At 30.2% G+C, this 25,270-nt stretch overlaps 2 protein-coding genes across 2 annotated transcripts; both read right to left on the bottom strand.

The window, feature by feature from the left end:
* Positions 1–1,968: 1,968 nt before the first annotated feature.
* On the bottom strand, positions 1,969–4,367 carry LOC117918382 (probable mannitol dehydrogenase). Its single transcript, XM_034834997.1, has 5 exons — positions 4,180–4,367; positions 3,863–3,976; positions 2,754–3,267; positions 2,506–2,659; positions 1,969–2,338 (listed from the first exon to the last, which is right to left on the bottom strand). Exons 1-5 carry the CDS (start codon positions 4,275–4,277, stop codon positions 2,136–2,138), a joined length of 1,083 nt encoding a protein of 360 aa, XP_034690888.1. The 5' UTR covers positions 4,278–4,367; the 3' UTR covers positions 1,969–2,135.
* A 3,207-nt stretch (positions 4,368–7,574) lies between these two features.
* Positions 7,575–9,984, bottom strand: LOC117918383 (probable mannitol dehydrogenase). The gene is made up of 5 exons (XM_034834998.1): positions 9,773–9,984; positions 9,414–9,527; positions 8,429–8,942; positions 8,168–8,321; positions 7,575–7,963 (listed from the first exon to the last, which is right to left on the bottom strand). The coding sequence occupies exons 1-5, from the start codon at positions 9,868–9,870 to the stop codon at positions 7,761–7,763; spliced, it is 1,083 nt and encodes a 360-aa protein (XP_034690889.1). The 5' UTR covers positions 9,871–9,984; the 3' UTR covers positions 7,575–7,760.
* Between the last annotated feature and the right edge of the window lie 15,286 nt (positions 9,985–25,270).

Raw genomic sequence — 25,270 nt, 5'->3', positions numbered from 1 at the left:
CTTATATTGTGTGTTCAACTGATATGTCTTAACTCTCAAAGAACATATGTCAAATTCCACTTAAAAAACTACTATTACCATAATTTCCATAAACACACTTTCTTAATATCACCCAAGGGAATATTCTGTCTCAAACCCATGAGATATCATGGTATCTCTATTGAGAATACCTATTATTACTGACTTCCATCAACAGTAACCCAATCCATAGGGAATATATGATCAACTTACAATCTCGTCCATAGGTCAAAACCACTGGTAACTTTAAGACAAACTCAATATTCTTTCAAGGGTGAGAGATAACATAATAAAGTAATTTGATGAGGTTATGACTACTTGATAACCTTAAGTCATAAGTCACTGTAGGTCTTGTCAAGTGTGTAATCATATACACTAATGCACTCACTATAGGAAACCCATCCCGATGGTCAATACCAGTCATCCCTCTAATTAAGAAGTGATACACTACAGTCTCTGATGGGTTGCCTAGATCCATGATGCAGTTGTGAATAAGTCATCTATTTGCAAGGAATCTGTGACTTGATCTTCTATGCAACTTTTAATGCATCCAAATCACGTACAATGCAAAAGATGTTAGGTGAGAATACTCATAAAGTACAATACATGAAATAAGGATAGATAAAAGTGAAATTGAAACAACATTAAATAAATAAAAAATTCCAAATTTATTACATCATGTGATACTTTTAAAGGCTCTATCCTACATTGAGATAAGTGGTTTTGACCTATGAGTGAGATCTTAAGATGATCGTATATTTCTTATGAATTGAGCCTATTGATTAAGGTATGCGATAACAAGTATTCTTGATAGGGACACCATGATATCTCACTAGATTGAGGCAACGTGTCATCTTGGATGATTATAAGAATATGTGATTAAGAAAACTATGACAATAATAATTTTTTGATTAAAAATTGACATATGTTTTTTGTAAGTTGGAATATATTAGTTGATCACATAATACGAGCAAATGTAACTTAAGGATTTAAGAGTTAATCTTCAGAGATTGATAGCACATATCTTATTAGGTAACATATACCAATTCATGGAAAATCTGAATGTCGTGGATAGTAGGTCATAAACTTGAGTTTTGTCTCGTTTTAATATTACAAGATATTATAATACAATTGACTCTTTATAATAAGATGTTGAGTTAATTTTAGAGTTGGATTCCAAATGAGCCAATATTTTTCCATGAGTCCCAATTGCCATTGCTCGAGCTTATATTCCACAGTGACACTTTCGTTGAGTTTTTTTTTTGGTTCTTAATTTAAATGTGTGTATAAGTATGTTTTGGTAAAAATGTAAAGTCGTACTAGATCTTAGGAATGACCTTTTTGGACTAAACTAATTAATTAATTAGAACTCAATACCTAATTAATTCATTAAGATCTAAGTGAATTAGATTAAGTGGTCTAAGTCCAGGTTGGACTTAAGTCACTTAAGTCCATATAGAAACCAATATAAACCCCCTTAAGGATTTAGAAACGGTGTTTGAGATTTGATTGACAAGCATAAGATAGGATACAAATTCACATGGTAGGGGAAATTCAACTTGACAATTCATTTTTAATTTTGTTTTCCAAACTTTAGTTTTTGCTAACCTATTTTCAATTATCGATCACTTAAGCAAACATTTTATTAAAAAAGTTTAATGTTTAATTGTAAAATAATCAAAATTAAACTAAAGGGCAAGGTTACATGCAAATAATATTAATATTAAATAAAAAAGCTTTAAAACTCTACGAAATTAAGAATCCAATAATGTAAAAGTTTCCATTTTCATATTTTATAATCACCAAATCCTTTTAATTAAGATTAGTATAGTCACGAATTGAAAGCAATTCCCATGCCATGTGATAAAAAAACATCTACATGCTCCTATGCTAAAATTTGACATAAGACGAGAACACTAGATTTTTAATAAAAATATTCAGATATTCTTCTTTCACTTTCAAAATCTATATATCTTTAATAATATATAGATAGGGTACAATACCATACAGAAAAGTACACAATTGAATTAAGCGAACTGAAACCACTCAATTTCAACCTTCATCCGGCCGCAAGTCAATTGCTCATGAGACTAAATTATTACGCTAGCTACCTTGTCCTAGGCAGCTTTCAGCGTGTTGCCAATGTCGATCACGAAGCGGTACCTGACATCGGCTTTCTCCAGTCGCTCCAGTGCAGTGTTTACATAGTCCATTGGAACAACCTCAACATCTGCAGTTATGTTGTGTTTCCCCGCAAAATCAATCATTTCCTGTGTCTCCTTCATCCCTCCAATATTGCTTCCAGCCACTATCTTTCTCCCTGTCGTTCAAATTCCGGTTAGTTATACTTTCCCACGGATTTGAGTTAACCCTTTTTTTTTCTCATATTAATTGTTGCACACAAAATTGTGGATACAAACGGATTTTTCAAATGGACCATTATTCTTAGTGAAGTACTGCAGAGATTTGGGGGAGTAATTTGCTTACCCATAAGCAGAGGAAAGATTGGCAGCTCAAGTGGTCTATTTGGTGCACCAACCATAACTAGCTTCCCATGAGATTTCAGCAAACCAATCAAAGGAAGAAGAGGGTGAACTGCAGAGACTGTATCAATGATGCCATCCATTGTGCCCATGGCAGCCTATAAAAATCCAAGTTCAGAAATCTATTATAAACTAAAGAACCACCAAAGAAGTTACAAAAACTGTAATACCGCCACAGCATACTCAAGTTACCTGCATCTGATCCGGGTCGCGGCTGACTAGAAAGGAGTCAGCACCAAGGTGTTCTGTGGCTTCCTTCTTCTTGCTAGGGGAAGTACTGATCACTGTCACCTTAACCCCAAAAGCCTTAGCAAACTTCACTGCTACATGTCCCAGCCCACCTAGGCCAACCACACCTATGTGCATTCCAGGTTTGGTGAATCCAAAATGTTGCAAGGGGCTGTACACTGTGATCCCAGCACATAGGAGAGGAGCACCGGCATCAAGAGGGAGGTTGTCCGGGAATCGAACCACATAGCGCTCCTCAGCAACCATGACATCCGAGTAGCCTCCATATGTGGTGGTTCCATCATAGTAAGTGGCACCATAGGTTAATATATTTTTGGGGCAGTAATTCTCTAGATCATTAGCACAATTATCACAAGAGTGGCAAGCTCCAACCATACACCCAACACCAACTTTATCTCCTACTTTAAACTTTTCCACCTTGCTTCCAACCTCTGTCACGATGCCTACAATCTCATGCCTGCATTGCCCAATTCAGCTTTTATGGGTATTAGATGTGTCATTAAGGAAAATATATAGTTTATGAAAAAGATAGTTTGATAATATTATCTATGGAGGCGATCAACCTCTTGCTCTTTGAAAATGAAATAGGGCACTTTGAAACAAGTAGCTTTCCTAATGTCTGTCCTTGAAAAGAAAGCCACAAGACTGAAACTTTGGGGCTTAAAGTGGACTCCAGTACAAGAAGTTGAAACTTAAAAAGCAGTAAGAAATATGAACATTAAATTCAAAGAATGTTAAATCACATGTATTTTACTCTTTAAGTTTTTCAGATACGAAATGTTTCATAGTTCCGGTAAAAGATTGTACCATTTCTTTTCTCCATCTAAAATTGTCTTCTAATTTGGCTTAACATTCCTAATTGACAATCTTCTATTGTTTATTCGAATGTTATGTCAATGAAAACTAGGAGCTCACTCTGAATCCCATATTGATCAATCTACACCTTTTTAAGCTTTGGATCTTTGTATGCCATTGTAGATACTCATACAAGGATCAACAAGGAAAAGGTTGGAAAGAAAATTGCGAGGGGGGAAACAGAACAGGGAACATACCCAGGAACAAGAGGGTAGGTGGAAAAGCCCCATTCATTCTTGAGCATGTGTAGATCGGAGTGACATATTCCACAGTAGAGCACCTTGAACCTTACGTCCTTTTCCCCGGTTGCCCTGCAAAACCCCACAATGAAAGAGAATCCATGATCAGCATTCATGCCTTCTTGTTTCACCTTTAAATTGAAATCATGCAAAACATTACGATTTCTTGCATGAGAAAAATGCAGATCATATTGTAACTAAGAAATGAAACGAGAACAGACATCATTTTCTCTTATCTGTCTGTACAACAAAAAAAAGGTAGAAGTTGCAAAAACCTTCTGGAGAATTTTAAGGGGGAGAGGACGCCAGATGGGTCAGAGGCTGCCCATCCAAAGGCCTTGGTGGGGTGCTCCTGCTCTAGTGATTTTGCCATTTTCTTCTCTTTTCTGGATGAGAAATTCTGTGTGAAGCTTGTTGAAGCAGCCGGAGAAAAGAAATTAGAGTACTCAGAGAGGAGACGATGAAGGGATTGCAGGCAGATAGAGAAATTTATAGTAGCAAAAGGAGGTGGGGGGGGGGGGGGGGGGGGGGTGTGGTGGTTTGTCAGCCCTGACGTAGTAGGTTTAGTGAGTCAGCCCTGACGTAGTAGGTTAAGTAAGACTGCTACAGACTCCTGAATGGCGGGCTCGATGTTTAAGTACTAAATTGCTTGGCTGTCACGCCATTTCCGGAGAATTCCGGCACGACATTTAGTTATCATTTTGCCTCGGTTTTTACCATCATATTTTTCTGACTACTAATGTCAGCTGCAGCTATGCAATTTCAACCGACCCACCCGACCCAAGCCCAACAAATGGGGCTTCAGGCTGCCTTTTGGTGCTGGAGACCGTGATTTGGGTGTGCCTAGTCGGGTCCTCTCTTCAAGTTAGATATAATAAAATTTGATGCAAGATACCTTCTCATAATTCAAACTTGATATGTTGTTTACTGGTTCTGGTTAAGTATAATTAGGTTTAGGTGAAACTTGTATCCATTTACATAACTTATTTAATAAATATAATGTTTTTAATATCAATCTGTGCAATAAGAATTTGATTAAAATTGATATATTTAATAATTGTACTAATTAACTTGATTATAATTATAGCTTATTTAATTCACATTTTATTAATTTAAAAATTGATTTTAAATAAAGAGATTAATTTGAGTTATAAATAAATCATTTTAAGAAGTTAATTATATTGATTCAAACAAAACCTAATTCGGCTTGATTATCAAAATAAGTTACCGGAGAGGTGGGGTTAGAAATTTGAGATTTTTCATAACTTCTATCAACTCTTTGTGGCATGATTTCAAAATAGGTCTAAACAGATTATATTTTTGGCCAAACGAATGGGGTTTGGGTTTCAAAAGCTGCCAAAGCAGGCGGTCTAAACAGCCCTGAAGGGCCATTTGACCGCAGACTTGTCTTTAGTGAACGAATTTCAGTTCAGTCCCCATATTTCAGTAACCATGAACCAAACAATTTCAGGAAAATAATCTGATTCAGAAAAGATAGAGCAAGATTTTAATGCCTTAAAAACATATAACTTCTAGAGAACTTAAAGGGAGACAGATGCCCAGATTGATCTCTAGCCGCCCATCCAAAAGCTTTCACCGGGTGTTCCTCTGGCAAAGTAGTACACTGTACACCACACAGCTTGGCTGACATAATAGATGATCCAAGCATTGGATATTTAAAAAAGATAAGAACGAGGGCCCCAGGCCCCAAAAAAAAGGAGGATATGAAAAAAAATATAAGCATTATTCGACCCGGGAAAGATTTCATACACTTTTCTTTAGATCATGATGTCTTGTCAAAATGCAAGACAGACGATGATTCCACAACAAGATTAAAGAATTGACATTTTTTTTTCTTTGTTTGAATTAGTTGACCGTCCAGTACTATGAACATAGCAAATAGGTTAAAAACAGCGATGTGATCTAAACTAAACTATCATAGGATTATTTTTATATTTATTTTAAAGAAAATAGATTTTTATCATGCATTCTTTAATAATTAATGTAAGAGAATATTAAAATAAATTAATATACAATGACCAAAGTGGTAAAAACCCAAAAACATCGTGTTCATGCCGGCTATCTTATCTCCTTGAATGTTGAAAAACATAAAAATGGAGGAATGGGTTGGTCTGTTCTGACTTGATTATAAATTTTATCTAAATTTTAATTATTTAAAGCACAAGGAGGCCATAAGATGTGATTAGCGACCAACCCGGCGGCTCATCCTTTTTCTAAGCTTTATTTGAAATAATTAATGGTAGAAGCAATGACTAAAGATCACACATAGTTTTTAAATGGATAAAGGTCTCTATGAATAATGAATACTGTTCAAATTTTAGGATTATTCTTCATGTGTTCAATGTTTAGGTCTTGGACGAACCTCCGCTATGTTGGAATTTCCTTAAATTCCTAATTTATAGTAGCCGGTGGGGGGGTTTGTCAGCCCTGACGTAGGAGGTTGGTAAGTCATCCCTGACGTAGTAGGTCAGGTAAGACTGTTACAGACTCCTGAATGGCGGGCTTGAAGTTACCGTACTAAATTGCTCGTCTGTCACGCCATTTCCGGAGAATTCCGGCCTTTTCTTTTTCCCTGCAGCCGCACCAGGGCTTTTACCATCATCATATTTTTCTGACCACTAATATCAGCTGGTTAGCTGATATTAGATATGATAAAATTTGATGCGAGAACCTTCACATAATTCAAACTTGATATGTGGTTTGCTGGTTTTGGTTAATGAAATTTGTATCCACCTACATAACTTATTTAATAAATATAATGTTTTTAATATCAATGTGTGCAATAAGAATTTGATCAAAATTGATATATTTAATAATTGTGCTAATTAGCTTGATTGTAATTATAACTTATTTAATTCCCATTTTATTAATTTAAAATTTGATTTTAAATAAAGAGATTAATTGAGTCATAATAAATGATTTTAAGAAGTTAATTATATTGATTCAAATAAAACCTAATTTGACTTGATTATTAAATATGATATGATTATTAGATGAGTTCCATAATATGTTATTTATTTAATAATTAAATTATATTTTTAAGGCTCTCGTACTCATGGCATAATATCAACTTAATTTGCCATTTCTTTTAGTTATTGTGAAAAGAAAAACCCCCTTGAAATTTTCTATTTAATTGTAACATTTTTTTATTACAATTTTTAGAATAATTTGCTAAAACATATTAATGAAATTAATGAAGTTGTTAAAATTATTGACAAAAATTGTACCTAAAAATTATAAAACTCTTTTAATAAATTTTTCTATTTATTTTAAATTATTAAATTTTATATTAAAATTATTAGTAAACCTTACTAATAAAATTATTACAATTATAAAACTCATTTAATTGTAATTATTAAATTGTACCTAAAAATGATTAATTTAGTTATTTTTAGTTATATGGCTCATTAGTAAACCTTACTTCTTCTATCTAATTTGTATTTGGTTGTTGTTTTATCAGTATTATATTTAAGTGATATTTGTTTTTTGACTGAATAGAAAAAACCAAAATATTTGATTTTTTCTATTCAACTAAAAGTACATTGATATTAATCAACATAACTAAAATGAATTTTTTTATCAATAAATTTAGTGTAGTTATGTTAATTGATGTTAATGAGTTATTTTCAATTGAATAAAAAAAATCAAATATTTTAATATTATTAAAGATAAGGTTATATAGAGTACAATATGAAGCCATGATTCAAACACCATACAGAAAAGTACATATATGGTTGAATTAAACGAACTAAAACCACTCAGTTTCAATCTTCATTTGGCCGCAAGTCGATAGCTCGAGGACAATGAATTATTGTGCCAGCTAGCTTATCTTATCTTAGGCTGATTTCAAGGTGTTACCAATGTCAATTACGAAGCGGTACCTAACATCGGCTTTCTCCAGTCGCTCCATGGCAGTGTTCACATAGTCCATTGGAATAACCTCAACATCTGCAGTTATGTTGTGTTTCCCCGCAAAATCAATCATTTCCTGTGTCTCCTTCATCCCTCCTGTACAGCTTCCAGCTACTACCTTCCTCCCTGTCATTCAAATTCCTGTTAGCTATACTTATTTGAGTTTCATTAGTTTTTTAATTTCCTTGGATTGATTGTTCATCCAAAACTGTGGATACAAATAGATTTTGAAAAATGGATTATTTTTAGACAAGTACTATAAGCTATCTTTAATTCGATTTTTGCTTCCACCAGAACAAGTTATTACTCAAGGACTCATAGATTGCTTACCCATAAGCAAAGGAAAGACTGGTAGCTCAAGCGGCCTACTTGGTCCACCAACCATAACGAGCTTCCCTTGAAATTTCAACAAACCGATCAATGGAAGAAGAGGGTGAACAGCAGAGACTGTATCAATGATGCCATCCATTGTGCCCATGGCAGCCTGCAGAAATTCAAGTACATAATATCAACGAATCTATTACAAACAATAGAATTAACCAAGTTAGACAATCTGTAACACAGGCACAGGATATACTCAAGTTTACCTACCTGCATCTGATCTGGGTCGCGGCTGACTAGAAAGTAGTCGGCACCAAGGTGTTCTATGGCTTCCTTCTTCTTGCTAGGGGAAGTACTGATCACAGTCACCTTAACCCCAAAACCCTTGGCAAACTTTACAGCTACATGTCCCAGTCCACCTAGGCCAACCACACCGATGTGCATTCCAGGTTTGGTGAGTCCAAAATGTTGCAAGGGGCTGTACACTGTGATCCCAGCACATAGGAGAGGAGCACCGGCATCAAGAGGAAGGTTGTCTGGGATACGAACCACATAGCGCTCCTCAGCAACCATGACATCTGAGTAGCCTCCATATGTGGTGGTTCCATCATGGTAAGGGGCACTGTAGGTGAATATCATTTTGGGGCAGTAATTCTCTAGATCATTGTCACAGATATCACAAGAGTGACAAGCTCCAACCACGCACCCCACTCCAACTCTGTCTCCTACTTTGAACTTTTCGACCTTGCTTCCCACCTCTGTCACTATGCCCACAATCTCATGTCTGCAGTCACCAAATCGGTTTTCATGGATGTTAAATGTGTGCTTCAATTCATTAAATGGCTATTAGGATGTGTATCATGGTATGGACTTTTAAATGCCAATGGGATTTTGCTGAAACCCATATCTGTGCTGTAAAAGACAAAATGGTGAGGGGCTTGGTTGCCTAACATGTGCCTCTTTTGAATTTATTGCATGCTGTGGGAAGGCAAGCCATAAGTTTCATACTTTTTTGGCATGAAAGCGGACCGTCTTAAAAGCAGGTGGTAATCGAAATATTAACCACCACCCTTGGAAGGTGATTTCTAACAATAATCATGATTTTTAGAAAAATGGACACGTTTAATGCCCATTTTAAGAAAACGACGGGAATGGATCAAAAAATAGTTGCCGGAAGCTATACTGGGAATAAGGAGAAAATAGAAAGAAAATTGCGTGGAGAAGAAAGAAAAGAGAAATGTCAGTATGCTCATACCCGGGAACTATAGGGTAGGTGGACATGCCCCAGTCATTCTTGGCCATGTGTAGATCGGAGTGACATATTCCACAATACAGCACCTTGAACCTTACGTCTTTTTCTCCTGTTTCCCTGCAAAAACATCAGATTTTGGGTTTTTAGTTTTTACACAACCCCATCATCATAATGAAAAGACCCCACAACCCAATCATCATCTATGATATGAATAGATTCACCCTTTTACTTTCACCTATGAATCGAAGTTCATGCAATAAAGTTAAGGTTAAAAGCCTGTGAAAAGAGCTAATCAAATGAGGGAAGAAATGACACTTTCTTTTATTTTCTATACAACAAAACAAGGTGGAAGATGCGAAGACCTTCTGGAGAATTTGAAGGGAGAGAGGACTCCAGATGTGTCAGTTGCTGCCCATCCAAAGGCCTTGGTGGGGTGCTCTTGCTCTGCAGATTTTGCCATTTGCTTTTCTTGCCTGGATGATCAGATCGAGGATGATGAATAAAGCTAGCTATATATATAGAGAGAGAAATGATGGAGAGAATGAGACTGAAGAGAGAGAGATATGAAAGGAAAAATGGGTACTGAGTTGTGTTCCAGTTGGGGGTTGAGCAATTTATAGAGTAGCAGTTGGGGGTCTGTTTGTGTGGGCTGACGTAGCCAGTGAGGTAAGAGAGAGATGGAAAGGAAAAGAACGACCGGATCAAAACTTTGAAGATGAAAGTTATTGGTTTCATGTCACGTTTTTGGGTCAAAATGGCCAATTTTTTAAAAAAGTTGTAACATCACACTTATTTTTTAAACTTATGTTCAAATTGGCACACCGCGTATACGTCGTATCATTAAAAAATATATATTTTTTATTATTTTACTTAAAGTCGCAGTTGATAACTGAGGCTTTATACTTGAATTAAAGCTTAGTTGGTAATTGCGATTTTATTTTTGAACTAAAACCGCAATTGCTCACTACGACTTCATTTTTGAATTAAAATCGTAGTTGCCAATTGAGACCGTAGTTAATTTTTTTTAAATTTAAAATTTAATTAAAAATGATTAAATTACAATTTATGATTAAAATTTAAAAAATATACTTAAATAATAAATTATTTATATTTAAATTTAAAAATCTAGTTGTGGATCCCGCATTTCGGCTCATGCGTTTCCCATTCGATGGCGAGCTCGATTTTTTATTTTTGAAAAATGATTTTATTGATTAAGAAAAATGACTTGGAGTCGCCACTTATTTTTGTTTTATTTTTAAAGGATAACAAAATAAGAAAGAAAACTCTAAGTGCGACTCCTTATTTTGGAAAAGGTGGTCTATGAAAAACCGGATCGGGCTCAGACGTCAGGTTACTTATTGGGAAGGTACGGTAAAAACCGTAGCACCTCTCTAAGTCCCTAAAGTCGGGTCTCTACCAATAAAATGAAGCTGACATAGCAATCAATAGGAAAATCAATGGATACTCAAATCGATCATGCACATATGGGAATCAAAACGTGCACAGAGAATGACTAGAAAGAGAGTGGATGCGTACCTGGGTTATGAACGAGTAATGCGTTATCATAAAAATGGGGTCAGTGTACAATAAAAAAAAAAGCACGAAACCTATCACATACATCGGCAAACAGAAATTAAAAATGCTCGAGGAAAAACTGGATTTTTGAAGTTTATTTGAAAATTGGAGTTTTAGAGGTTATTTGAAAATATGATTTTTAGAAATTAAATGTAAGAATGAGTTTTTTTTTAGAAGTTGAATTTGAAAGAGATTGGAACCTTAAAAATTATTTGAGAGTTCGGGATAAAGTTACGAAAATTGGGATATTGGAAATTAAATTTTGAAGGAAACCAGAATTGAAAATCATTGGAGAAGTAGAAACCATGAAATCGAATTATAAAAAATTGGAAATCTTGGGGATCATTCAGAGGTAGAATTTTTAGAAATGAATGGATAAAATGATAATAATAAATAAGTAACGGAAGAAATGCGAGAATTAAGATATTGGAAACTGATAATTAAGTTCGGAAATTGGAAAATTGGAGTTTCAGATAATTAAATTTGGAAATCGAAAATTTGAAGAATTATTTAAAGACGGAATTTTAAATAAATGAATAAGTGAATAAATAAATGAATGGAATAATAATAATGACGAAATAATAATGACTGGATAAATAATTTGTGAAAGTTAGAATTTTGAAAATTGGAAATTGAACTTATGGATCGAAAATTTAAAGAATTATTTAGGGATGAAATTTTAACTAAATTAACCAGTGAATAAATAAATGAACAAAATAGCGAAAGTATGGATAAATGATTACAAAGATGGGAATTCTGGAAATTGGGAGTTGAATTTAGAGATTTGGAAATTTGAAGAATTATTTAGAGGGGAGATTTTAAATAAGTGGATAGGTGGATGAGTGAATAAGTAAATGAATGGAATAATAACGATGGCAAAATAATAAAGATTAAGAAAGCTGCGAAAAATAGAATTTTAGAGATTGGAGATTAAACTTAGAGATTTGAAAATTTAAGAGATTATTTAGAGATGAGATCTTTAATATATGAACAAGTGAAAAAATAAATGGATGAGAAAACATTAATAACGAAAATAATCATTAAACAGCTGAATGTGCACAGTGGAGTTTTTGATATTGGAAATTAAATTTGGACGTTGGGTTTTTGAAGAACTGGACTTTAATTATTGAAATAAATAGATAAATATGAGATAATAATACTAATTAACGAGAATAATATTTAGGCGAATAAAGATGAATAGTAGAATTTTTGAGATTGAAAATTTAATTAGGACATTGGATTTTTGAAGAATTGGGCTTTAAGGAATAAGATTTTTAAAGGAGGATAAATAAACACATGAGGAATAATAATAATAATTAACAAACATAATATTTAAACAAATGAAATTGAATAGTGGAAATTTTGAGATTGAAAATTTAATTAGGACATTAGATTTTTGAAAAATTGGGCTTTAGGGAATGAGATTTTTAAAAGATGATAAATAAATACATGAGAAATAATAATGATAATTAACAAACATAATATTTAAACAATGAAATTGAATAGTGGAAATTTTGAGATTGAAAATTTAATAAGAGCATTAGATTTTTGAAGAATTGGGCTTTTAGGGAATGAGATTTTTAAAAGAAAATAAATAAATAAATATAAAATAATAATAATGATAACAAGAATAATATTTAAACAGATGAAAGTGAATAGTCAAATATTTGAGATTGAAGATTAATTTAGGAAGTCAGGTTTTTTGACTAATTGAATTTTAATGATTGGGTTTTTTTTTAAAGAATTAAATAAATAAATACGGAGTAATAATAATAATAACAAGAATAATAATTAAATGGATGAAAGTGAATAATCGAATATTTGAGATTGAAAATTAATTTAGGAAGTCAGGTTTTTTTGAAGAATTGAATTTTAATGATTGAATTTTTTTTTTAAAAGAAATAAATAAATAGATATGAAATAATAATAATCACGAAAACAAGAAAGATGAAATAAGTGGGTGTAAAACTTGGAATTTTTAAAATTGAAAATTAAATTCAGAAGTTCAATTTTTGAAAAAATTATTTAAAGATTGATTTTTTTTTTAAAAAATTACGTCCAAGAGTCGGAGTTTTGAAGAACTTAAAAAAAACGGAGTAAAAAAATAAAAAATTTGAAAACTAAAACTTGAAGAGTCTTGATTTTGACATATACAATAATAAAATAAAATAAAATAAAATAAAAGGAACGGGGCATGCAAAAGTGGCCGTGTATGGGCTGCCCAACAACTTTCCTCGGAAGAAAATCCCACTTAGAAAACCAATATATAAAAAAATAATGCATGGTAGGTTGACCTAGAAATATAGCCTATTGCATAGTCCTCGTATATAAATCAACGTGTGGCTGATGGCATTCTTCTCAAAACCCTAGGCAATGGCAGTTGCAATGAGCCCATTGAAAATACACATTCCATCAATGCCAGCAATGATGTCTTTCCGAAATGTGGAATTTCAGCACACCATGGTGCTCCGTTTTGGGTGTAGCGTATGCAAAGGTTCTCAAGCTGGTGTAGGGATGTGTCTCCATTATCAGTAAGAAAATGAGTTTAGTGGGTGTTGGGAGATGACTTAGAGAGAGAAAAGGGATTGGTGGTGCAGTTAGGGAAGGTGGTGAGGTGAAGGTGCTGCAACGGGTATGATCATTGAAGGAAACGGGCATGATGAGTGGAATGGGCAGCCAGCAATGGGTACCGTGAGCATGAAAGAGGGTAAGATGGGTATGGAGGTTGAAAATGGAGCTGGGTGGAGGTGGGCCTTGTGCATGGGGCTTCATGCATGCAAGTATGAAATAGATGTGGTGGTTAGAGAGAGAAAAGGTTGAAGGTGGCAGCCAAATGGGGAAGGAAATACATGAAGGACGGAGAGCAGGTGAGAAAGGACAGTAGCATGGAGATGGATATTATGGATGACAGTGGGTGGTGTTGGTCTCGCTTGTGGGTACGGAGGAGTGATTTTGTCAGAATGATAGGCTCAGATGATGCTTTTATATGCCCGTCCAATGGAAGATGTCGAAGAGTATATAGATTGGATCTTGATAGATCCCACTTAACCAATGCTAACCGTCCCGTGGGTTGAGCCTTGTACCCTCACTGAGTTGATACTCACGATTCATCATTTCCTTGTAGGCGAGAAGAGAAGCCCAAAAGATAGGCGCGATCAGGGTTGCACTTCGATAACTTGTCCTCCATTTTCATGGGTCAATAGTGCATGGGAAGAGAGAATTCTGGACAGAGGGATCAAGAGGGTCCATAAGCGGCACATGCTTGCCTTCCATGCTTCCATGCGAAAATAAAATGTGAGAAGAAACAATGTCAGAGCACCCTGATCGATCCTTGCAAATGCAATGGAAACAGCGAGCTTATGCACTCCGTTGACTTGGTCCAAAATGTACAATTAGATTTGTCATTTGCATTCACTAAAGTAGCTGTTAGGTAAGGCATTTCTGCATCACAATGCTTCCGGAAATGCTCCCATGATGAACCGGAAACTGATGCTGAAACTAACAAATCCTCCTCTGCATTGTGTCGTACATGATCATCTTCGATATGCAGCAACACCTTCATCAATGTCGAAAATAACCTCGGTGTAAATTATGGCAGCTTCCTCATCATTTCCGGGCGGATGTGAGAAATCCAGTGCACACCATGGATGAATACCCAGAATAGGGGAAAACAACGAAAACAGAGCACAAGGGGACGAGACAAAACGAACCCATGCTAGCCATGTTTCATGTTTAAACCAACGGGCTTAGGTGAAAGTGAGTGAAATCCAACGAGTATTAAATGAAAATCGGGACATGATTACATATATCTCAAGAAGAAACTAATCAGGACTAAATCGAAATAAAACTTAAGATCTAACAGAAGAGAGAAAAGAATCATATTAGTTGAAACACATGTGAAATCCATAATAAATCATACCTGAAGATATTCCTCTCCTGTAAAGTCGGCAAGAAATCAGCAAACCATCCCTCCTCTTCAACACATCTCTGTTTTTTCTCTTAAAAAAATTCCTCTCAGGTCCCCTCCGAAAAAAAAAACCCCTTTCCGTCTCTCCCCGGATTCCTCTAAATCTCAGTTTCCTTTCCTTCCTGGGCAAGCCACCACCAACTCTCCTATTCACCTCCATAAGCCAGCATGGCCCCTTTCATGCCCATGCAGCCGGTTTCCCCGGGAGAAAAGGGGCCCCCGGCCCCCATCCCCGGGTCTACACTAGTATTGCTTCAACAAACATAAATTGATAAATAGAAGATATTATAAATGAATATTTTATTTATTAATAAATTAATAATCTTAAAATAATAAACTTATATAACATATAAATAATATATAAAATTGTATAATTTATTAATTTAAGATATTTAATTTGTTGTTTTTTAAGATATTAATTTATTGTATTATGATAAATTCATCTTTATCGAAATAATAGTATACTTTTAAGCCGCAGTTGATAACTGAAATTTCAATTATAATTTTTTTTACTTTCAAATTTAATTAAAAACTATTAAATTACAATTTATGATTGAAATTGAATATTAAAAAACAACAAATTAAATATCTTAAATTAATAAATTATACAATTTTAAATATTATTTATATGTTATATAAGTTTATTATTTTAAGATTATTAATTTATTAACAAATAAAATATTCATTTATAATATCTTCTATTTATCAATTTATGTTTGTTGAAGTAATACTAGATTTTTAAATTTAAATATAAATAATTTATTATTTAAGTATATTTTTTAAATTTCAATCATAAATTGTAATTTAATAATTTTTAATTAAAAAAAAATTAACTAAAGCCTCAGTTGGCAACTGCGATTTTAGTTAAAAAATGAAGCCGCAGTTGCCAACTACGGCTTTAGTTCAAATATGAAGCTACAATTGCCAACTGTGACTTTAACTAAAATGACGAAAAAACATATTTTTTAATGACATGACGCCCATGTGGCACCAAATAGGCCAATTTGAACATAAGTTTCAAAAAGTGGTTAGATGTTACAATTTTTTTTTTTTTTAAATGGGCCATTTTGACCCAAAACTTTGAAGTTTGACATTGCTCACATCCATAACCGAGTTTTGGGTCAAAATGGCCCATTTATTTAAAAAAAAATGTAGCCAATTTTTGAAACTTATGTTTAAAATGGCCTATTTGGTGCCACATATGCACCATGTCATAAAATATATATATTTATCATTTTAGTTGAAGCCTCAGTTGCAACTGAGGCTTCATTTTTGAACTGAAGCCATAGTTGCCAATTGAGGCTTCATTTTTAAACTGAAACTTCAGTTGCCAACTGATACTTCATTTTTGAACTAAAGCCGCAGTTGCCAACTGAGACTTTAGTTAATTTTTTTTAAAAAAAATTAAAATTTAATTAAAAATTATTAAATTACAATTTATGATTGAAATTTAAAAAATATATTTAAAAAATAAATTATTTATATTTAAACTTAAGAATATAGTATTACTTCAACAAACATAAATTGATAAATAGAAGATATCATAAATGAATATTTATTCATTAATAAATTAATAATCTTAAAATAATAAATTTATATAACACATAAATAATATATAAAATTGTATATTTTTTTTTAGCAATTGCGACTTAAAAATATACTATTATTTCAATAAAGATAATTTTTTAATAATACAAATAAATTAATATCTTAAAAAACAACAAATTAAATATCTTAAATTAATAAATTCTACAATTTTATATATTATTTATATGTTATATAAATGTATTATTTTAAGATTATTAATTTATTAATAAATAAAATATTCATTTATAATATCTTCTATTTATCAATTTATGTTTGTTGAAGTAATACTAGATTCTTAAGTTTAAATATAAATAATTTATTATTTAAGTATATTTTTTAAATTTCAATCATAAATTTTAATTTAATCATTTTTAATTAAATTTTAATTTTTTTTAAAAAATTAACTAAAACCTCAATTGGCAACTGCGGCTTTAATTCAAAAATGAAGCCTCAATTCCCAACTGAGGCTTTAGTTTATGAAGCCTTAGTTGACAACTGCGGCTTTAGTTAAAAATAAGCCTCAGTTGACAACTGAGGCTTCAACTAAAATGATAAAAAAAAAAAAAATTGTTTTATGACATGGTGTCTATGTGGCACTAAAGAGACCATTTTGAACACTAAAGAGACGATTTTTCAAAAAAAAAAAAAAAAAAAAAGAAGTTGTGAGAAATCATCTCTTCAAGGGATGATTTTCTCTTAAAAAAAATTTTGTTTGAGAAATAGTCTCTTTAAGAGAAGATTCCTCCAAAAAATTAATTCATTTTGTTGATATATTTTTAATAATATAATTATTATAAATATATTATAAAATTAATTAATTTTATTTACTGAATTTAATATATAAAAAATTATGATTATTGAGATATTTATCAACAATAATATTTATAAAAATATAAATAATTTTTAATATTTAGATATTGATTTAAAAAATATTTTCTTCTTAATCTTCAATTTTTTCTTTAAATTAATTCGATTAATTATAACTAATAAAATTAATTTGCTTTGATATTGTTTTATTTATTTATTTATAAGATAAATAATATTTATGTAATATTTTTTTGTTTCTTTTTCTTTGTAATTAAAAAATCATTATCAAATTTATGTGAAAAATGTGTTTATAAGGAACAAATTTGTTATTAATTTATTAAATAATTATTTATAAAATAAATAATTTTGTTTTATTTTAATTTTAAATTAATTTTATTATATAAATTTTAAAATTAAAAATATTAATCTTTAATTTAAAATTTAACTATAAAAGGAATCAAATATAGAAAAATAAATTAATTTATTATTCAATAAATAAATTTTTAATAAATTTTCAGCATGAAGAGATATAATTTTTTTTAAGTATTAATCAATTTACAAAGAAATAATAATCATTTATGTATTAAAATATTTTATTTAGTAATTACAAATGATAAACAACTAAAGTAATTTGAAAAAATAATAAAATATTTTTTTTAAAAATAATTTCATACACTTAAAATTAGAAATTATTAACTATTTTTTAAAAAAAAAATTTGAGGAAATATTTTGTTATATAATTTGTTTTTTTTTTATTTATTTATCTATTTTCAATTTTTAATGTTATAGGTTTCAATAAAATCAATCAAATAAAAAAGAATAAATAAAATTAAGAAATCATTTTTTCAAAAATTATATATCTAAATAAAAGTCTTGAAAGTCAAATACACAATATCATAAATATAAACACCAAGTCAATCCTTAATTATCAAATATTTTTAAAATTAAAGAATCAAAGTTACCTATTAGCATCATTATAAGAAAACCAATAATAATGTTCATGTAAATACTAAAAAAATCAACAAATATCCCAACAATGAATAAAACATCAACCATGATAAAAAAAAAAAAAAAATCAATTATTATCATGAATGCAAAAAACCAATAATCTTGTTCATATGAACCATCAACAAAGAAATAATAAAAAAAATCAATATCTAAATATTAAACATAATTTATATTTTATAAATATTATTGTTGATAAATATCTCAATAATTATAATATATATATATATATATATATATATATATATATATATATATATATATATATATATATATATATATTATTTAAAAATATATCATTAATTAAAAAATTTATAGGGAATAGAAACTTGGATTTTTTTTGGGGAGAAAATGGTCTCTTGAAGAGACAATTTCTCCCAAACAATTTTTTTTTTTTTTTTTTGAGGAAATCGTCTCTTCAAGAGACAATTATAGTGTGTAATTTAAAAAAAAAAAAAAATAGAAAATAGTATATTCAAAACATGATTTTTTTTATATATAAATTGTTTTTCAAAAAGACGATTTTAAAAGGAAATAATGTTTTCTCTCATACTCGATAAAAACTACAATAAATTTAAAATTATTTTTTCAGGAATTATTTTTTAAAATTACGGTACTCTTATAAAAAAATCCCATTACTCTTCATCATATTTTTGTCACATTTTTTGTTTTTCACTATCTACTTTAATATAACCTGCACCCTCTAATAAATGATATTTACGAGTTGGAATAGTAATTAATCACTGATTTTGTCATGACCTAGTTCGGATTGAATTTCCTATGAACGGCTTGGTCAGCCTAATATAGCAGTGTTTGAAGGGCAGAAAGAGCATAAGTCCCGTGTTGATCCGCTTATGGTGGTCCCTGTTAAGGAAATTATCTAAATTTATTAAGGATAAAATTGTGATTATTTTATGTGACAATGAATAATATTATTATGAAATTAAGTAGAACTAGTTCTTCCAGATCTCTTAGGCCCATGATAGTTTTGCATCTGCATTAAATAATTCTGCATATAATTAGAAAGTTCTTCATATGAGATAATCAAATTTACAAATTCTTCACCTGCATCATTAGCTACATCATCACCTACATCATCATATAAAATTTAATAATTTAAAGTTAGATGAAGGATTGAATCAAATAGAAAATCAACTAAAAAATATGTCAAACTTTGTTTAAGAAATTCCTCTTTTTGAAGAAGAGTCCGAGTCAAATATTTTCTCTCATGATAAACCTCCTTTAAACATAAATATCATTAGAAAAAGAAATATTAAAAGAAATCTTTTTGTTCCTGAAGTAGAATTGATTAAATCAAATTATTTTTCTCCTGAAAATATTGCAAAAAGAAATTATTTTCAACAAGTTCCTCCTCAAGTTAGAAATGCTTTAAGAAAACAATGTGAAAAATATATGCAACAAGTTAAGATTACTATTCCTTTTTTTCTTTGGTTATTCAAATTTAAGAAACTCTTTAAAAGAATTGCAACATTAACTTTAAGAAAAACAATAGAAAATTCTCCACATAATAAAAAATTATTAAATCAACAAAACTCAAATCAAGAAGAGTCAAGTGAAACAAACTTTAATCAAATTTTGTTTTCTTATGCCCCGGGAGAGGTGGAGGAAACCACGTCAACATCAACTAAATCAACAACAAAGATAGAAAAAACAAGAGAAATTAATGAAACACCAAAAGTAGAAAATAAAGAAAAAAAAACAAAAATTAAAACAATAAATGTAATATCTTCAAAACTAGATAAGAAAATATTTTTTGATGTTGTAGACATAATTCAAGATGAAGAAACACAAAGAAATTATTTACAAAACTTAAAATATTTAATTCTCACGGAAAATTCAAATAAAACTCAAGAAATTAAACCTACTTAATGCTCAATGGATGAAATTTTTAATAGATTCAAAAAGATTCAAAGGCCTATAACTATTGAAGACTTGAAAGAAGAAATACAAAAAATAAAAAAACAAATAGATCAAATAAAACAAGAAAATGAACAAATTAGAAATGTAATACAATATAAATTAGATTTTGCTGAAACATCTGATAATCAAGTTCCAGGAATAATAATACTTAATAAACAAACTCCTATAGAATAATTTATAAATACAATATTGTAGACCCTAAAATTTGTTCCAATTTTATTTTTACATTAATTTTAAGCCCAATTTTAAATCCCGATTACATGTGTTATTTTAGGCCCACTTACCTTTTAATTTTTAGTTTATATTATTTTGTAAATAATTTTTTATTTTTTTATTCATTTTATTTGTTATTATTATTATTATTATATTATATTTTTATTATTTTATTTTTCCTCTCTCTTCTCTCTTTCTTTTTCTCTTCCACCTATCCTCACCCACCCACTATTTCTCTCTCCTCTCATACCTCCCCCATACCCCTACATCACCACATGCTCTTCTCACCTTCTATCATTTTTTTTCTCTTCTTCCTACCCATTTTCCTCTTCTCTCTTCCCATTTTACCCCTCCATTTTCTCCCTTTTTCTTTCTACAACACTCCCCAGTTTATTTTGGTACATATTTTATTTCCCACTTTTATTTGATTTTATTTTTATTAGTTCTTGTAAATATTCATTTGTATATATTTATTGAGTGTGTACAGAGTTGAACATCGAACAAACTAGAAATTTTGTTTAAATGAGAAAGAATTCAGTAAATGTGTTTTGATAAAACAATAATTTTAAAATATTATTTTTAATAAAAGAAAGTTTTTTTTATTATTATCTATAAAAATTCAGAAAAATGAATTTAGAAAAATCCAAAAGAATTGTTTTTAATAGAATTCAAAAAATTGTTTTTAATAACATTGTCCAAAAATTGTTTCGTAAATAAAATTGTCCCAAAAATTAATTTTTAATAAAATTGTCTAAAAATATTTTTTTAAATGCATTATCTTTCCTGAATTAAAATGGGATTAAAAATGTTTTTCAGAAATAGATAATTTAAATCTTTGTTTCTCTTTTTAATTAAAATTTCTTTTGCAAATAAAGTTATGTCGTTTTAAATAATTTGTAAAAATCATTTTTTTTTAAATGAAAATGAATCAAAATACTTTTGTAAATAAAATTGTAAAAATTCATTATTTTCTAAATTTTGTAATAATTTTTTTTATACAATAAGTACAAATAACTTTTTTTTTTTGAAAATTAAATACAAATGAAATTGAATCAAATCATTAATTGAAAATAAATTGAAATCATTAATTCAAAATCACTTTTTATAAAATCCTTTGAAATTTCTTGAAAACCATTTTTTTTAATACCATTTTTTTTTAGTTCAATAAATCACTTTTGCACAATTCTCTTGTTATTCATTTTATGTATTCTTATAATTAGATTTCATCATTATTTTTGTGTATATTGATTTTCATTATGAGTTGTACATTGATTATTTTTCTTGGTATCCATAATTAATTAATTAATTGTCACAATTCCCTTAATTCGTTTAGTAGAGGTCATATGTATACGGGCTTAGAGGGGTGCTACGACTCACCACCGTACCTTCCCAATAAGTAACCTGACTCCCAAACCCGACTTTGGTTTTCCACAGACCTGTTTTTCCTTCAGGAATCACACTTAGGGTTTTTCTTTCTTATTTTGTTTTTCCCTTTAAAAAAATTTAAAATAAGTGGTGACGACTCCAAGTATTTTTCTAAAAATCAAATTTTCACTAAACAAATAAAAAAGCGAGTCACGCCGTCGAGTAGGAACACACGTGAAAATGCGGGGTCCACAAATATCAAAAATAGATTTTCAAAGATGGTATACAAATGTAAAACTTATAGTTGAAGATTTTGAAATAGAAATAGTAGCATTAATAGACTTAGGAGTTGATATGAATTGTATTCAAGAAAGATTAATTCCCGTTAAATATTATGGAAAAACAGGACAAAAACTTTTTGCTACAAATAAAGGAAAGTTAGAAATAGAATTTAAACTTCAAAATGTTCATATATGTCAAAATAATTATTGTTTTAGAACTCAATTTATATTAGTACAAAATATGACTGAACCCCTAATTTTAGGAACTCATTTTATTACATTACTTTACCCTTTTCAAGTAAATGATGAAGGTGTCAAAACTACAATATTAGGAAACACCATATTTTTCCCTTTTATATATCCATTAACTAAAAAAGAAATACATCAAGTCTAAAGTGATTCAATAAATAAAAGGATAAATTTAATTCAAAGAAAACAAACTCATATAAATTTTCTATCAAAAGAAATTCAATATAAAAAGGTAGAAGAACAACTTTTAGAAGATAAAGTTCAAAAAAAAAAAAAAAAAAGATTCAAGATATTTTTCAAAATGAAATTTGTTCTAATCTTTCAAATGCTTTTTGGTCTAGAAAGAAATATGAGATAAGTTTACCTTACATTCAAAATTTTGATGAATCTGAAATTCCTACTAAGGTTAGACCTATTCAAATGAATGAAAAACTTTTAGAATATTGTAAACAAGAAATTGATTCATTATTAAAGAAGAAATTAATGAAATTCTCAAAATCCCCTTGGAGTTGTGCCGCTTTTTATGTTCAAAATGCTATTGAAATAGAAAAAGGTGCACCTAGATTAGTCATTAATTATAGACCTTTAAATAAAGTATTACAATGGATAAGATACCCTATTCCTAATAAGCAAGATTTACTCAAAAGACTTCATAGTTCTGTAATTTATTTAAAATTTGATATGAAATCAGGATTTTGACAGGTTCAAATCAAAGAAGAAGATAGATACAAAACTGCTTTTACTGTCCCTTTTGGTCATTATGAATTGAATGTCATGCCTTTTGGTATCAAGAATGCCCTTTCTGAATTTCAAAATATTATGAATGATATTTTTAATCCTCATTTTCAGTTCATAATTGTATACATTGATGATGTTTTAGTATTTTCTGATTCATTAAAAAAACATTTTGTTCATTTTAAAAAGTTTTTCAATGTCATTAAAGCAAATGGAATGGCTTGTCCTGCTCCAAAAATGAAATTATTTCAAACAAAAATTAGATTTTTAGGACATGAATTTTTTCAAGGAAAAACCAAACCGATTCAAAGATCAATAGAATTTGATGACAAATTTCCTGATGAAATAAAAGATAAAAAAACAATTGCAAAGATTTCTAGGTTGTTTAAATTATGTTTCTGATTACTTCAAAGATTTGAGAATCATTTGTGAACCTTTACACAAAAGACTTAGGAAAAATGCACCTGTATGGACTGAACATCATATTAATTTAGTCAAATAAATTAAACAAATAGTCAAACGTTTACCATGCATTAGCATCCCTTATCCAAATGCATTGCTCATTGTAGAATTAGATGCATCTAATTTAGGGTATGGAGGCATATTAAAGCAAGAATATAACAATCAAGTGCATATGGTTAAATATCATTCAGGGATCTAGTTGGACGCTCAAATAAATTATTCAACTGTCAAAAAAAAAAGTTTTATCCATAGTTTTATGTATTTCAAAATTTCAAAGTGATTTGATAAACAAAAATTTTCTTTTGAAAATTGATTGCAAAGCTGCAAAAGATATTTTACAAAAAGATGTTAAAAATTTAGTTTCAAAACAAATTTTTGCAAGATGGCAAGCTTTACTTTCAAATTTTGATTTCAAAATTGAATTTATCAAAGGAGAGTTGAATTCCCTTCCTGATTTCCTTACTTGGGAGTTTTTGTAGGGTAAGGATCCTCCTCTATCCTAATGGGTACTCTCGTTAGGCCTCAGCTTCCTTCATCATCCAAGAAAACCAAAGTTTCATATGCAATGATTTCAAACTTTTCAAATATTCGTCCTACTTTTCCATTACAAACATCAAATTCCTTTCAAGTTCTGAGTCTAGATTTTTCTCCTCTCTAATTTTTAAAAAGTTTTATTCAAGCTTCTAAATCAACCCTTAAAAATATTCCTGGTCAGAGTCAATCCAACCCTAGCATTATTTCAACATTACCTTCTTCTTCTCATTTTTTTTTTCAATTAGTCAATATGTCAAAATAACCCAGTTGCTTTCATTGAGCCAGAGTGTAATTATGAAGAAATCCCTAAAATTCTTCCTTACATATTTCCTCAAGGAGTCACATTCAATTCCAATGATCCTTTGAAAACTCGTCAATTTTATGAGTTCATTCTAGTGGACGCGGATTCAGTTGAAATTACTCATAACACTGATAAAAACAATCCTCAAAGGATTGCTTTTTCCAAATGTCAAATTCTTAGAGTCATGACTATTGCTGATTGGAATAAAAAACCCTTCACTTGCAAGGCGTTTAGTCAACATTTCCATCCCATGAGCTACAATTACATAGATTATATGGATGTGTGGTACAATATGTTTTATTTGCAAAGCTACCAACATTCTTTGTTCATCCAATTTTCAAGAAATTGTAAAATCAAATTTCCTACTTGGTTTCAAAAATGGTGGACTTTCTTTGGTTTATTAGACTCCATATTTTCTCCTGAAATTCAAGAAAAATTCAACTTCTACAAGAGCAAGACTTCATCTCAGTCTATCACTTAGTCGAGACTTCTGAAGTTCTGTTCGAGATTAAGAATTCCATGGATTCTCACATGTAACATTATCAAGAAGCAAGAGCAACCTCATCATTTTCCATTATCTCTTTCTAGAGAATTCAACATCAAATGATAGGACAAATTCAATCATGATTTTGTATGTCAATAGAAGATTTTACAAATAATTTCAACAAGACCCGGATCTTCAAATTCAAAGGATTCATAAAGTTCTTCTCAAGGACTGACTCAGGAAGAATTTCTAACTCTGAAAAGCAAATGCCAAGCTCCATTAGCAGTCGCTACTGATTTAGGACAATATCGTCAAAGACTCATTCAAAACCTAAAACAGTTTGAAGATCTTCAA

This window comes from Vitis riparia, chromosome 7 (genome assembly GCF_004353265.1).
Source record: "Vitis riparia cultivar Riparia Gloire de Montpellier isolate 1030 chromosome 7, EGFV_Vit.rip_1.0, whole genome shotgun sequence".
Lineage (NCBI taxonomy): Eukaryota > Viridiplantae > Streptophyta > Magnoliopsida > Vitales > Vitaceae > Vitis > Vitis riparia.
The sequence above is the reverse complement of the archived record's forward strand: the minus strand, read 5'-3'. Positions and strand labels throughout refer to the sequence as shown.